At 50.1% G+C, this 13,437-nt stretch overlaps 1 protein-coding gene across 1 annotated transcript; it reads right to left on the bottom strand.

Annotated features, from left to right (window-relative positions):
• Positions 1 to 284: 284 nt before the first annotated feature.
• JUN (Jun proto-oncogene, AP-1 transcription factor subunit) lies at positions 285 to 1,973 on the bottom strand. The gene has a single exon (XM_004699388.3). The coding sequence runs from the start codon at positions 1,970 to 1,972 to the stop codon at positions 980 to 982; it is 993 nt and encodes a 330-aa protein (XP_004699445.1). The 5' UTR covers position 1,973; the 3' UTR covers positions 285 to 979.
• Positions 1,974 to 13,437: the final 11,464 nt, after the last annotated feature.

Here is a 13,437-nt window from a genome sequence, read left to right as displayed (position 1 = left end):
GGAAACACACTGTCCTCTGGTAAGCAATTCCACGTAGAAAGTTGGGGGCGGGGAGAGAGTATAACGATGATAGCATCAGCCACAGTGTTTTCTAAAGTCCAACAGAGAATAGTTTTTACTGCTTGGCGGTAAGCAGCGCTGAGACTGATTTTCATTCACGCCCTTAACTCTCTTACCACCACTTTATCTACAGATAATGCAGAAAAGAGGTTGGGGAAGTACTTTTTCAATATTTTATTGTATTTTCTTAAATATCCTTTTCTGGAATTTTCCGAAACAAAACATAAAAAAATTATATACTTTATTACAAATGGTAAACTCAGAGTGCTCCAAATCTCTTATTTACAAAACAACACTGGGCAGGACACCCAAACAAACAAACATGAAATAACTTACAAAGGCATGAAGCTGTTTATTGACAGTAATCAGCTTTCATCAAATTAAAAAATATATATATGTACATACACTGTTAACGAAGGCAGGCCAGAAAGAGTTCCTCTGTAGGCTCAGCTTCCCTCTTGCAAACCGCCCTCCCGCTTCCCCTCCCCCCTTTTGTGTTCTTAAGGACTACTACAGAAGCAATCTACAGTCTCTAGTGCAGCTTGCAACCCCTCCCCCTCCCCCCTTTTAATACTGAATGAGATCGAATGTTAGGTCCATGCAGTTCTTGGTCAATGTTAAAGAAAAAGTCTAACGTTCCGTTCGCGCGGCGGGGACAGCCCGTCTGTAAAGCGGGGCGGCCCGCAGGCTGCGGCTCCCTGGCTCCGTGCCAAGGGAGGGCGCGCCAAGTCCTTCCCACTCGTGCACACTGGGGGCGCCGTCAGGACGCAACCCAGTCCAACTTGGATACCCTTGGCTTTAGTCCTCCGACACTGCTCGTCTCTCGCGCTCGCCCTCTCGCAACTTGTCAAGTCCTCAAGTCTGTCTCTCGGTGTTGTTTGTTTGTCTCCGTTTCCCCTCAGCCCCCGACGGTCTCGCCTCAAAACGTTTGCAACTGCTGCGTTAGCATGAGTTGGCACCCGCTATTAACGTGGTTCATGACTTTCTGTTTAAGCTGTGCCACCTGTTCCCTGAGCATGTTGGCAGTGGACGCCAGCTCCGAGTTCTGCGCCTTCAAGGTTTTCACCTTTTCCTCCAGCCGGGCGATCCTCTCCAGCTTCCTTTTCCGGCATTTGGAGGCGGCGATGCGGTTCCTCATGCGCTTCCTCTCGGCCTTGATTCGTTCCTGGGACTCCATGTCGATGGGGGACAGGGGCGGGGTCTCCCCGGGCATCTCGGGCACCGTCTGCGGCTCCTCCTTCAGGGCCTGCAGCCGCGGGTGCTGCACCGGGATCTGCTGGGGCAGGTGGTGCGGCGGCGGCGGCGGCTGGGGCTGCGCGGGAAAGGCCAGGCCGCCCGCGCCGTACGAGGGCGCCCCGCCGCCGCCGCCACCGCTCAGCGCGCCCGGGTTGAAGTTGCTGAGGTTGGCGTAGACCGGCGGCTCGCTGTGCAGGCTGCCGCTGAAGCCGCCGCTGCCGCCCGCCACCGAAGCCACCGCCGGGGCCACCATGCCCGCCCCGCTGACCGGCTGCGCCGCGGACGTGACGCTGGGCAGCGTGTTCTGGCTGTGCAGTTCGGCCAGGGCGCGCACGAAGCCCTCGGCGAAGCCCTCCTGCTCGTCGGTCACGTTCTTGGGGCACAGGAACTGGGTGGGGGTCGGCGTGGTGGTGATGTGCCCGTTGCTGGACTGGATGATCAGGCGCTCCAGCTCGGGCGACGCCAGCTTGAGCAGCCCCACGTCGGGCGAGGTGAGCAGGTCCGAGTTCTTGGCGCGGAGGTGCGGCTTCAGGCTGCCCACCGGGTCGGCCAGGTTCAGGGTCATGCTCTGCTTCAGGATCTTGGGGTTGCTGTAGCCATAGGCGCCGCTCTCGGACTGGAGGAAGGAGGCGTTGAGGGCATCGTCGTAGAAGGTCGTTTCCATCTTTGCAGTCATAGAACAGCCCGTCCCTTCTCGTGGGGTGTGTTGGGGCTGGGCGCACAAGTTTCGGGGCTCCAACAGCGCGCGGGCCAGCGGGGCACTCCCGCGCCTCCCGCGGCCTCCGGCGACCAAAGTTTCTCTGCGAGCGCGCGCGCCCGCCGGCTGGCTCGCCCCGCCGCTCCCTGCTCACCAGCGCGCTCCGGGGAGCGCAGGGTTAAGACGCTGCCGGCACCGGTCCAGGTCCGCTCGCCCGCGCGACCCCGCTTTGAAAAGTCGCGGTCACTCACGGAGCGCGGGGCAGGCGCCGCCGCTCCAAGGACCGACTCGCCTCCTGGGGGCTGGCAGCGGCTCTCCCGGCGGGGCCGCGGAGCGGGCGCACACTCGGCAGTGGCGGGCCGGTGGCCGGTCGCGGCCGCCCCGACTCCGGCGACTGTCCCCTCCTCTGCTGCGAGGGAGAGGAGGGGGCGCCTGGCAGCCGCGGCTCGCGCTCCCCCAAGTTCAGCAAGTCCTGCCCGCGAAGCTGGGCGCGCGTCCCGCCTCTTCGTTCCTCTCGCGGCGCCTCCTTCCTTTACCGCCGCCGCGGCCGCTTCAGGAGGAGAGGTTTGCAAAAGTTCGCTCCGGGACCCGGGGCCACTTGTCCCCTTTCCTCTGGGCTGGTAAAGTTCTTGGCCGCTGCCGTCGCTCGCTGGATTTCCCCCAGCCTGCAGGCAGTCTCCGCTCTCGGCGGCTGTCAGCGCCCGGGCAGCGGTGTTCTCCTCCCGCGGACAGCTGGAGAAGGGGCTCACCGGGCGCTGCCCCCAAACACCAGCCGGAACCCACAGGCGCTGGCTCTGAGCAGTTGATGAGAAGATGGAAAAAGGAAGATTTGCAGTCCAAACTCTAGTGCCTTCCTGACAGACTGTCGGTCGGTCTGCCTGTCTGTGTGTGTGTTGGAGTCCGCGCGCCTCCACTCCCGCCTCGCTGCTTCGGCCACACTCAGTGCAACTCTGAGCCCTTATCCAGTCCGGAGCGCAACACTTATCTGCTACCAGTCAACCCCTAAAAATAGCCCATGATGTCACCCCACGGCCTTCCCATTGGCTCGTGTCGCTCTCTGGGGGGCGGGCCCGCCCGTCGCCATGGAGACCCCACCCTGGCAGATTCTTCTCCAGGCCCGCGGAGGCTCACGGGATGAGGTAATGCTCCGCTGCCCTCCTACAGTTGGGCCCTTCTTTCTCCTCCTCTCCCCTTCCCCCTCCGGTACGGCTCCCCCCGCTTCTCTCCCCCAACTCTCCCGGGCCAGTCTTTCCCGGCCCGCCCGGTGCATTGTGGGCTGACGTCTTGGGGTTTGTCTGTCTGGTGACGGTGGCTGCGAGAGCGGCGGACGCTCTCAGCCTCCGACGGAGGCGGGTTCCAATTCAGGACTAGGCCCGAGTTGCGGGCGACGTGGGGATCCGGAAGGCTGGGGGGCCGGCTGGTGGTCTGGGGTCGAAGGAGCGGAGTCGTGTGTGGTGTTTCCCCACCTGGGAGGCACGGAGTCGCCCGAGCGCGTCCGGCCGCCGTGCGGGGCTGGGAGTCTGAGAGCCCGCGTCGGTCACCCCCCCTCGCACTTCCGGGGGACAGGAGCGCCGCCCTTAAAGGTGGCCCTGTTAAGTCCTCTCGTGGCGGGTGAAAGTGGGCTTAAGTTTAGGGCCGATCGCCTGGGGGTGCCCCTTCCCCGACCCCAAGTTGACAACGCTCGGAAGTTTGTCGGTCAAGTTCATAAGCGACGGTCCCCTCCGAGTCTGGTTCTTGCGCTCCGAGCCGAGTGATTTGCTTTGCTTGAAATCGGGCGCTGCGCTTGGTCCCGGCTGCACTTCACTTCACCCTCCGGGGACCCCAGGGGAGAGGGTGGAGGGAATTTACAGTTTGGCCTCGGTGGTGAAGTTTTCATAGGGGAAGAATTAGGCGGCAACTCAGCTTCCAGTGGGGAATGAGCATTTAGGGAATCCGAAATCCTGAGGATCCGGGTGATCTATACTACACCCCCCACCCTAAACCCCATTTCCCCCCCACTTCACACCACACACCACACACACACACACTCCACCCAGATTTGCTTCGGTGGGGGGTGACAAGTGCCGAGAGCCGCAGAGACACGGGCCCCCCAAAATCATACAAAGATCCAGGCGTAGAATCTGAATTTAAAATCCCTGGCTCCCCACCGAGCGGTGGGCGCATGCACTGTGCCGCCTCTAGGCAGCGCCAGACACATAGAAGTGGTTCTTGGCTGCGGTTGTTATTTATCCGCCCCGCCCCCTCCCTCCCCGACACTTCGGGACAAGGGTATGGTGGGAAGAACACAAGTCGGACCGAGAGTGAGAGTTCTCCGCGTGCTGCCACCGTGTGAAGTGAGCAGTCCGTGAACGTTCCTGTGTCTCATTTACCTCGTCTGCATGTTGCCTGGTGAAATCTCCCGCACAGGAGCCCAGGAATGAGCGGAGCATTTTGCCCCAGTGAAGGTGGTGGTCGCCAAGCCACCACTGCCTTTTCTCCCAAGTTTCCCTGTGTCCCCTAAGAGGAGGATGGACTGTCAGGGTGCAAAAGTGTATAAGAGCACTGTGTGAGGACAGTGGGGAGGAGGTGAAGGTTAGGGTTAGAAGTCAATTCAATTTCAGGCCTTCTGACTGGGACAGGGGGTTGAAGTCCCTGGGTTCTTATTCTTTTCTGCATCTGTACTTGGGGGAACTCAGTTTGGGGTTCCAGCTTTAAGGTACTTGTGGCAGAGTCAACAGCAGACAGCAACTGGTGTCAGCCTGCACTTCACCCACCTTTTATCTTCATTCCCAGCTCTTTCCTCTATTTCCCTTGACTTTCCTCCTGTCCCACTATCATGCTCAGTCCCCACCAGGGTTTCACCAATTCCTCTTTGTTACATTCCCCTTGATCATGCCCTTACCAGGTCTCCCACACCCACCTCCCCACCAATTTGGATTGCTTGTTGTTCCCTTGTCCCTGGGTTTGTTAACACCTCTTCCCTTCCCCCCACCTCCCCCTCTCCCATGTCCCCTGGAACTGTCAGTCCCGTTGTTTTCTCCTCCAGATTGTTCATCCAGCCTGTCCTATCCAGACAGACCTGGGTAAACTTTCTAGTGAAGTTTCCACAGAGGAAATGGGGCTTGTGGGAGAGTGGGGAGTTGTCTTGTCAAATCCTCTGAATGTAACTCAGAGCTCTCCTATTTAGAAACTTTAAGACTCTGGACTTTGGATAAACATATATCTTTTGCCTAAGGGTTCCGTGTGTTCCTCTCTGCCTTATGGGATTTAGTAGGCTGATTTTCTCCTTATGTTGAGAAATGCCACATTTCATCCCTAAAATAACAAATCTGTTCATGGTAATGGCCCTGTATGGAAGCCTGCATTAGTTTCCCCTGACTGGAGGAGAGGGAGCCCTGGTGGCTCAATGTTAAGTGCTTGGCTGCTAACTGAAAGGTTGGTGGTTCAAACCTACCAGCTGCTTCATGGTAGAAAGAGATGGCAGTCTGCTTCCCTCAAGATTTATGGCCTTGGAAACTGTGGGGTAGTTCTGTGCTATATAGGGTCACTATTAGTTGGAATTGACTGCACAGCAGGGAGCTTTTTTTTGGGGGGGGGGAACAGACTCCTTGCTTAGGAGGGGCCTTTCACAATGTAACCCCTGCTCTCTTCAGCCTCATCTCTCACTCACAGCAACAGCCAGGAGGGGCTGAGTTTATGCTGCCATAATTAGCAACCCTAACATCTCAGTAAGAAGCTCTGCTATCCACAGGGGCAACCCTTCAAAGCCACTAGCCTCTTTGAGGAAAAAGATGAGCTTCTCTACTCCCATTAAGATATACAGTCTCAAAACCCACAGGGGCAGTTCTTCTCTGTCCTGTGGGGTTGCTGTGAGAATCAATTTGATGGCAGTGAATGAGTAAACTCTGTGGCTTTCCCTGAGTTGCAACGAAAATTTAGTGCTTGCTCATGCGACTTGTCCAATGTGGGTCTGCTGGGGAACTGCTCACAGTAGTCCCTCAGATGGAAGAAGGCTTCCTCCTGGTATGTACTTCTCATGATCATCAGTGGGAGTAGGGCCGGGGAGGGTAACAGCGAGAGCTTGGTAACTTATGCTCTTCCACTGGCTCTCAGCACATCCACCTGGAAATGACACACATCACTTCTGCTCTTATGTCATTGGCCAAAGCAAACCTCATGGCCCTGCCTAACTTCAGATCTTTTTAGCCCTGACAAATGGTTTAAAAGGAGAGAGCCAGGAATATTTGGGGAACAGCACTAATGACTGTTTCCTTTTCTGTTCACCAAATGTTCGGCTCACTGTCCTCCCGCAGACCAAATTCTCTTACTCTTTTCTCAAGGAAGACAAAGCCTTAATACTCACTCAGTTACCGTATCAAGATCATTGTCCATAATTTCTGGATGATGGGTGGTAGACTCCAAATCAGGTCCAGATGTGAGCCTTCTCCATCTAAAGGCAAGGTTTGACCCTGCACATCCTCAAAGTGCTTATGGGTCCTCTGAGTGGACAGCTGAGGAACCTCTCCTATCCAATAGGAACCCTGGTGGCACTGTTTGCTAAGTGTTGGATTGCCGTGCATAGGTTAGCAGGTCCAACCCACCAGCTGTTCCTTGGGAGAAAGATGAAGCTGTCTACCCCCGTAAAGATTTTACAGCCTTGGAAACCCTATAGAGGAGTGGTTCTCCACCTGTGGGTTGTGACCCCTTTGGGGGTTGAATGACCTTTTTACACGGTTGGCCCGATTCATAACAGTAGCAAAATTACAGTTATAAAGTAGTAATGAAAATGATTGTATGGTTGGGGAGGGTCACCACAACATGAGGAAAGGGTCACGGCATTAGGAAGGTTGAGCACCACTGCTGAAGAGGGTCACGATGAGTCGGAATCAACCCCATGGCAGGGGTTTGGTTGAGTTTGGACCTGTCCGCTACCCTAACTAGACTTTGTTCTGCTCCTCAAATGTAGCTACCCTACGCATTGTTCTCCATGGCTCCCCCTGAGATGGTGTCTCTGAGAGAGTCTTCCTTTTCGACATGTAAAGCAGGGATTGGGAAATACACTTTGGAAAATTGGGGGGATACAAGGTAATACGAAGTCTCCATGTTTCTTAATCTAGTCTGATCATCTTTTGGCAGTCCAACTACATAAAAATGTTGTAGGCTCCTCACCTAATTCTAGGGGTTCAGTGTGCCAATTGCCACCCCACAAATCTCTTTTGGATGCATTTCTGTGGTTTGACAGATTTCTTTGCTCTCTCACTCTTGTGCCTGCCTTCTCTTCTGACTTAACTTGGAGAGCTTGCATGTTGGTGGGAGAGTCGCATCTTTCTGCCTTTTCCCACAGCATTTAGTCCACTTGAAAGCATACGCGGTGAGAAAGAAAGAAAACATACACGGGGTAGCATCTTAGTATATCTAGATATTTGAACAATAGGTTTGAAGGCCATACCCTTGACTTGAGGCTGATTTTAATCCATGCCTTCTTGCTGAAAACAGTTCTAAATTTCTTATCTTACTATTTGGGATTGAGAAACAGTTGCTTCTTCCAACCCTACCAATCCCTGAATTTGTACATTGTCTTTATTTTCATTGATTCCTGTTTACAAACTGGTCAATTATTTTCAGAGCTCATTTTTTTTGTTTTCGCAACAATGTTCCAAATGCAACCAACAGACACTTCTAACAGCCAATTTTACAACCACTTGCATGAGTTCATTGGGTTCATGATCTGATTCTAAATTATCACAGGTGTTCTGCTCACCAAATGAATTGTCATCCTACCAGTGTCTGAAAATAGTGTTCATAATGACTGCCCTTTAAACAAATGTATAGCTTTATTGTTATTTCATTACCCTAGTTCTAAACCCTACCCCTGCCCCCCAAATATCCAAACCCAGCGCCATCAAGTTGATCCAACTTATAGCAACCAATAGGGCAGAATAGAACTGCCCCCTTCCTTTCAGGAGCAAATAGCCTTATCTTTCTCCTGGGGGTTGGTGGATTTGAACTGGTGACCTTATGGGTAGCAGTCCAATTTGTAACCAACTATGTTATCAAGGTGCCTCCAAATGTTTTACAAGTCAGGATAACATTGGTTGCATTGCCATAACAAACAATGCTAAAATCTCATTGGCTTTTAGCACCTAAAAGACGATTTCATGCTCCTACTGGATGAAGAGTATGTAGGAGTCTGTACTACAGAGGAGCTCTGCTCAATCACAGACCTAGATATAGATTTCATCTCAATGCAGACTCTACAGTCATCCCAGTTACCTTCACAGGGGAAACAAAGCATGTAGAGTTCACATTGGCTTTAGACATTCCTCCCAGAAAGGTGGGGTAGAAAGAGGGAACCGATTACAAGGATCTACACTGTCCCAGGACCCAAGCTACCTGAGCACCTGGTGCTGGAACACTGGCTGAGAGAAAAACACTGGCAGAGAGAAAACCGCACACTGGCTCTTACAGTTTCCCCTAGGAGCAGATCACATGGCCAAGCCTGATGTCAGTGGGGAGGGGTGGCAGGTGTTTGCAACAAGTACACAGTGAACCACACCTTGTGCTAAACATTCCCCCAATTCCTTTGTGTCTCATCCACCCCAAACGGTTTCCATTCCTTTAGCATTTTTCTGGCTTTCAATTTTCTTTTATCTTTTAAAATCCCACCTGGCGGACTTCTACTCATTCTTCATGACCCAACTGAAATAATCATCCCTTCTGAAGCTTTCCCTCTCCTCCTCCCTGACCTTATCCCCAAATAGTTACTGTCTTCTTTGGCTTTCACCACCCTGGGTACATACCTGAGATAGAATGTCTATCACATGCTCTTCTTAATGTCTTTTTATTCTTGTGTCTAAATCAGGCACTATGACTTACTCATTTTTGTACTTCCAATAATTCATAATCGATAAATTCCAACTCATAGCAACTCTATAAGGCATTCTGAGGCTTTACAGAAACACATAGACTCATCTTTATCCTATCAAGAGGCTGGTGGGTTTGAACCACTGACATTGTGGTTAGCAATCAAATTCACAACCAACTATGCCACCAGGAATGACTTAGATTCTACCCCACCCCCATTTTTTTCCTCACTCCTGCTACAAGTCTATCAAAGGCTGGCCAGGGCTCTGTTCACATTCTCTTCCTCTGGGGCCCAGGCTGATGGAATGCCCACCTTGGGGAACATTGAAGAGCTCACAGGATGTGGGGGAAAAAGAGAGATTTGAAGGGTCTTAACTTGCAACTAAATCCCTTCCCCTAAAAGTGTCATATATTCCTTCTTGCAGTTCAATGACCAAAATGAGTCTCAGGCCTCACCTAGCCACAAGGTGACTGGGAAGTACATCCTATTTGCCTGGAAGGCAGAGGGAAGGGATGTATTTGATGAGCCACCCGAGTGACTCCCACCCTGGCCTTCATTAGATCCTGAAACAAGACAAACCTCCTTGCCCAGGAACCTTCTATGAGCCCTCCCATTTCTTCCTTGTTCACTGGCCAGTTTTCATCTTTTAAGAATTAGCTTAAATGACACCTAAAGATGCTTTCTGTGATTTCCATATCTTTTCCCCTCATCCAAGCTAGATTTCTCTCTTTTGTTCTGGCATTTAGTAGACATTCAATCCTACATGACAGACATTTGGTAGGTCGTGTTGTTAGGTTGTTATAAGGTGTTCGGACTCATAGTGACCCTATGTATAACAGAACTAAATGTTGCCCAATCTTGTGCTATCCTCACTGCAGGGGCAGTGCATTATTTAATGTGCCTCTCTCTCTTCTGCCTAAAGTCTCTAACTCACCAAAGGACTTTTCCCTGCATGGGTTTGGTAAGAAGGTGGGGGAAGATACTGTTAGGATTCACCTGTGAGGAACTGGTGAATAGGTATAAAATGAGCCCCATGAGAAGCAAGAGTGGGGGTCTCATTACCAACAAGAGCCAGGAGGGAGCACATCCTCTGTACCCCAGATCCCTGCACACGGAACCTTCTGGAGCCAGAGGACAGGTATACTATCAAAGGAACAGAACCAGGATCCAGATCTCGGAGCAGAGTGATGGACTTCCCAACCCATGGAATATGTAAAACTGAGTGCTTGTGTGCAGGACACTGGCTTGCAGAGTGGGGTGCCTCTGGACACCTAATTGGGGAAGTTGGACTTGCTGACCTAAGGAAAGTGGAGCTGAGTGCCTTCAGGCTGAGGCCTATTGAAGTGGGATGCCTCTGGCACTTGATAGAATTGTAGCATGGCATGATAAACAGTTCAATTGTGAGCATTTCTCACTGGCATTGCAATGTGTGAACTGCCTTAATAAAACCTTTAATCATTTTGTCTGTGAATAAAACAGCATTAATTAAGGAGACTCTGTTCTTCCTTTGGTTGAGTTCATCTTTGTAGCCACTATGTTTATCCAGTTCATTGAGGGGCTTCCTCTTTTTTGATTTACCAAACACGGAGTTCTTCTCCAGGGACTGGTCTCTTTGGATAACATGTCCAAAAAAGTATGACAGAGTCTCACCATCCTTGCTTCTAAGGGGCATTCTGGCTGTACTTCTTGCATTCTTCTGGGAGTCCATGATATATTTAATATTCTTTGCCGACGAGTACTCTTTTCAGAGGTACCCATTTTTCCATATTCTGTATTCATTGCCCAGCTTTCACATCCATATAAGGAGATTGAACATAGCATGGCTTTCACTAGGCACATGTAGTGTGCAAAATGAATAAAAATAAAAATGGAAATGGTAGGTTCAATTAAAAAAATCAAATTTATTGACATTGACTTAATTTTAACTCATAGGGACCCTATAAGATATAAAAACTGCCCCTTTGGATTTATGAGGCTATAAATCTTTATAGGAGCAGTCAGCCTTTATCTTTTTCTCACAGAGCTGTGGGTTTCAAATTGCTGACTTGGAGGTTAGCAGCCAAACATATAATCCACTATCCTACCAGGTTAGTTTATAATAACTCCTACTGAACTCATAGTAACACTGATGAAAACTTTATTTTCAAAGTTCATGAAAACATTTTAAATTTTATTTTAGAATTTGAGAGTTGTCATTAACATTCAGTGGCTTCTCAATTCTGGAACTGACCCCTTTCTCAACATTTGGAAATCGAAATGATATGGTCCCATCTCCCTTCTTGGTTGGAATGACAATTCTCTACCTAAAGAAATATTTTCAGTATTCAGAAGCCAACATGACCTGGACGTGTAAGAGACAGATGGTCACGGAATGATGGAGGGCAGGTGAAAACATTGGGAGGACTGCAAGAATTAAAGAAAACAAAGGGAAATATATATGGAAGCTTGCAATAGTGGTGTTCTTGAGTAGATACATGGATAGACATGTAGGCTGAGTGGGTGTATACTCATAAATTTATAGAGTTGACAGAGGACCCTTGTACATGGGTGTGGTAGTTATATAATTGTCAATTTGAGAGGATTAAGAGTGAAGGAGTGGAGTCCAGCCTGTCAATCAGGTCATAGCCAGTGAGGCCCCTGTGTGGGCATAGCCTTCTCCTGAGGATTCTGGGGACTCCTGTATTCCTCCTTGGAGGCAAGAGACACACACTCTCTCTCTTGGCTCACTCCCTGGGAGACATTGTAGCTGATAAGATACTTGGAACTATGCTAGCGCCCTGAACTGGAGGAGCCACGTGGAGCCCCCTGCCAGTGCTGAGATGCTTACAATGCTACTGGATCCACAAGACTTCCCATCCATTGGCCTGTGATCTTCCTGCATTTGGCATCATTGCACGTGTTTCATGAGTCTGAAGAGGACCTTATAGATTGTTATCAGACATAAGGGCTAATATCAGACTTATGTACTTGATCTGTATTAGACATAAGGTCTAATATCTGATTTATGCACTTGGTCTGGGCTGGGCTAGGATGTTTTCTCAATATTCCACTGCTCTTGTATATAAACTTCTTTCGTATACACATATGAGTGCTTCCCTGGATTTGTTTCTGTAGTCTACCTGGACTAACACAATGGGTACTTACCTTTGCTGAAATATATCCACAAATATGGTGGAGCATATGGAGGCAAAGTTATAAAAACTTCTTAGATATAACCAAACATCTTGAGGGCATTAGTTGCTGGGCCTCGGGGAACTTCAAGATCTATTCGTATGACATAGTCTACAGGAAAATGCTCTACATCCTACTTTTGTGAATTATCAACTGGGATTTTAAAAATCTTGGGAGTGTCCAGCTGAGGTGCACCTATTGGCCTCTCCCTCCTCTCCAGAGAATGTGAGGAACGGTTGAAATCAAAGACACATGGAAACAATGGACTCTATGGCCTAATGGACCATGCAAACATGAGTGTGCACAACCCTGAGACCAGAATAATTAGAAGGTGCCTAGCTACCACTACCAACTGCCCTGGAAAAAAATTATTAGAAAGTCCTGGACCGAATGGGAGAAAAATAGAAACCAACCCAAATCCTTAAAAAGGCTGGGCTTACTGGTCAGATAGAGACTAATGGAATTCTGCAGGCTCTGCTCCTTGGTCACCCTTCGGGTCTGGAACTGAACTCTTGCCCTAGGCTCAGTTTTCAGCCAAACAACGGATAGGGCTGTAAGGAACAATAAGATTAGTGAGGTGCACAAATAATTGGTCATTTGGGATCAAGGGGGCACCATTTCCTCAAGGACAAAGTGCAGAAGGGTTAGGAAAGAAGGGATTAAGACAGGAAACAGGTGGAGGTGGGATGGGTGATGTTACATAGAGGGGATTGCAATGAATGAGATAAATCAGTGAGTATGAATCATTGACTGTCAAAGGATTATCTGCTCTGTAAACCTTCACCCAGTTCACAATAAAAAGTTTTAAAAAATGGCCGAGCTATGTTGTCCCCCTCCCCAAAAGAAGGCAATACAGAGGACAACACTTAAGATACAGCCCAGGGAGAGAGGTGGGTCTGTCCAGACCACATGAAAGCAAACTAGGACAGAGAGACAGACAGAGAGAGAGACAGAGACAGAGAGAAACTCATAATGCTCCAAATCCCAGGGATGACATCCCTGCTCAGAGCAGCCAATGCACAGAGAGGACCATCGGGCTGGCCCCACCAGGAGACATGACTTTCCCTCACTGACCCATAGCGTTCCTGGGGACAGCACTGGAGACAGTGTGAGTAAAATGTACCTGGTCTGCACAGTGGGATGAAACGTGGAGGGAGTGCAACTGGGCAGCAAGGGGAGCAAATTAACCAGGTCCCCAGAGAATCTTGAAAATAGACTCTGACTTGGGGGACAGGGATTGGCACCTCATCAGATTTGATCGGAAAACATACATAAAGGTTAGCAGATAGCCCTGGTTGGAGCTATCTTTTTTTTTTTCCCCTCTTGTTCTCTTTTGTTTGTCTTATTATGTCTTGTTTTTTGTCTTTGTTTTTCTTTCACCCTATGTCTATCTGTATGAGATAGGCAAGACGAACAATCCTGAGGAGAA

This window comes from Echinops telfairi, unplaced genomic scaffold (assembly GCF_000313985.2).
Source record: "Echinops telfairi isolate 266 unplaced genomic scaffold, ASM31398v2 ScPeMD7_443;HRSCAF=831, whole genome shotgun sequence".
Lineage (NCBI taxonomy): Eukaryota > Metazoa > Chordata > Mammalia > Afrosoricida > Tenrecidae > Echinops > Echinops telfairi.
The sequence above is the reverse complement of the archived record's forward strand: the minus strand, read 5'-3'. Positions and strand labels throughout refer to the sequence as shown.

What these genes read in the sequence shown, in the direction of transcription:
- JUN (XM_004699388.3), bottom strand. Translation starts at nt 1,972, where the DNA reads ATGACTGCAAAGATGGAAACGACCTTCTACGACGATGCCCTCAACGCC.